At 44.4% G+C, this 2,023-nt stretch overlaps 1 protein-coding gene across 1 annotated transcript in view; it reads left to right on the forward strand.

Moving 5' to 3' along the window:
• LOC117173941 (adenylate cyclase type 9) overlaps nt 1-2,023 on the forward strand; it is a 74,250-nt gene that overhangs the window by 57,976 nt on the left and 14,251 nt on the right. Inside the window, exon 8 of the mRNA XM_033362590.1 lies at nt 94-1,411. Within this exon, the coding sequence (XP_033218481.1) occupies nt 94-1,411 (1,318 nt within the window). The remainder of the gene's footprint in view (nt 1-93; nt 1,412-2,023) is intronic.

The raw sequence follows: 2,023 nt of genomic DNA on the forward strand, positions 1-2,023 counted from the left end.
TTTTTTTTTTTTTTTGGTTGTTTTTTTTTCTATAAAAATGCAACTATATGGTACAGAATTGAACAAATTTGTATAAAAAGTGATAATTTCCAGATGCGTGCAGGACAACGTGAGCTCGCAGCGCTCATACTTCGTGAAACCTCCGCTCTCGAGCGTCACCCTCTTCTTCAAGAACAAGGAGATGGAGAAAGAGTATCGTGAGAACGCTCACAAGGCTTCCGAGGGATTTGGCGGCAATCCGCCAACTTTGGCGACTTCGCGCTTCAACACCTACTTCGACATCCTCATATCCGCCCTCGTCTACTCGGCAATCACAATCTCACTCTTCCTCCTCTGCAGGCCCTCCATCTACTTCATCGTCTTCTTCGTGATCGCGACTCTAATTCAGGCTTTTGCCGTTTTCCTCTGCGTCCGGCAACTCCTCGATCCCAGCACAATGCACGCGACTTTCGCCCACCGGATCTTCAAATTTTTCTCACGATGGTATCCCTGGCACGTCTGCGGCGCCGTTCTAGTCGCCCTCCCAATTGTCTCCATCCTGATGAACTTTACCTGCAACTTCCGCACGGATTTCACCAATTTCGAATATTACTACAGCTACATCATCTTCGTGGGTCTGGTCCACTTCTGCAACTTCACCCAGCTCAACTGCTGGATGAAGAATCTCCTGGTGACTGTCACGGGAATTCTGTTCATTTGTCTCGTCGCGAGCCAAGTCTCACTCTACAAGAATCAAGCGACGAGTGTCGATCTCAAAAGGAGTTCTTCTCCGGATTATCCGGGTTTTCTCAATTCCTCGAGAATCGGCGAGTTCACGGAGCGAATTATCTTTGAGAATCGAAGCCTCCTGGTGATTCCGATCTCGGCTGCGGAACCGATCGAGAGATTTGAAAATGGTGACGAGGGGAAAGAGTCGAGGAGGAAGAAGTCGTTGAGGGGCAGTGAGAGGAAGAGGATTTACAATGAGAGGCTCTACAATTCCGAGATTTTTCTTGATATGGCGCTCTTGTTGGTGCTCGTTTGGTTCCTGAATCGGGAGTTTGAAATTAGTTATAGATTGAGTTTCCACGGGAATGCGGTCGCGGCGAGGGACAAAGCGCGGGTCCAGAGTATGAAGAATCAGGCTGATTGGTTGCTGCATAATATCATACCGAAATATGTGGCTGATCAGCTGAAAACAACTGCCAAATATTCCCAGAATCACAAGGCTGTTGGCATTATTTTTGCGAGTATTGTCAATTTTAACGAGTTGTATGATGAGTCGTATCTCGGCGGGAAAGAATATTTGAGAGTGCTGAACGAATTGATTGGGGATTTTGATGAACTTCTGGAGAAGCCGGATTATGCGAATGTTGAGAAGATCAAGACGATTGGAAGCACTTTTATGGCTGCGAGCGGTCTTAATCCACAGGTGGGTTTGATTTTTTTCTTTATTTTAAGGTGACACTTGAATATATAGTGATTGTCCAACTTTGATTTCAACCAGCCCCCTGTCTCGACCGTGTATGTGTATATTGTAGTAGTTTTCTTACGATCCGGAGGGGAAATGTCGGTCTAACTAATAACACAGGCCAACAATTCTCAGAATCAGAGACCAGACCTACTATACCCGAAGGTTTTTGCTGCGCTGAATCCGAATCTGACCTCAGAAAAATTTCATCACCCTCAGTGTTCGAGGCTCCGTAACATCGCGAAAAAATTTTTTTTCACAAACTGACAATGGCATCGTAAAGAACTACTCTTTACCTTCAAAATGCGATGCCTAACTTTTTGATAAGATTTTTCATAGCCGAGATATGGCGGATTCAAATATGAAAAATTTCACCCCCAAGCCCGGTAACTTTCGAGCCCTAACACTTCAAAATGGCGGATCCAAAATGGCAGCCACATTGAATTTTCAAAATCTGACTTCATATTCTTTATGAGCAACCTCAAAAACCTATATATAGATTTTTTCGATCGAATACGATCACTTATAAATTGGGCTTATAGTCTCACATATGCTATATAGGGTGTTTTAACG

This window comes from Belonocnema kinseyi, chromosome 5, assembly GCF_010883055.1.
Source record: "Belonocnema kinseyi isolate 2016_QV_RU_SX_M_011 chromosome 5, B_treatae_v1, whole genome shotgun sequence".
NCBI classification, from domain to species: Eukaryota; Metazoa; Arthropoda; class Insecta; order Hymenoptera; family Cynipidae; genus Belonocnema; species Belonocnema kinseyi.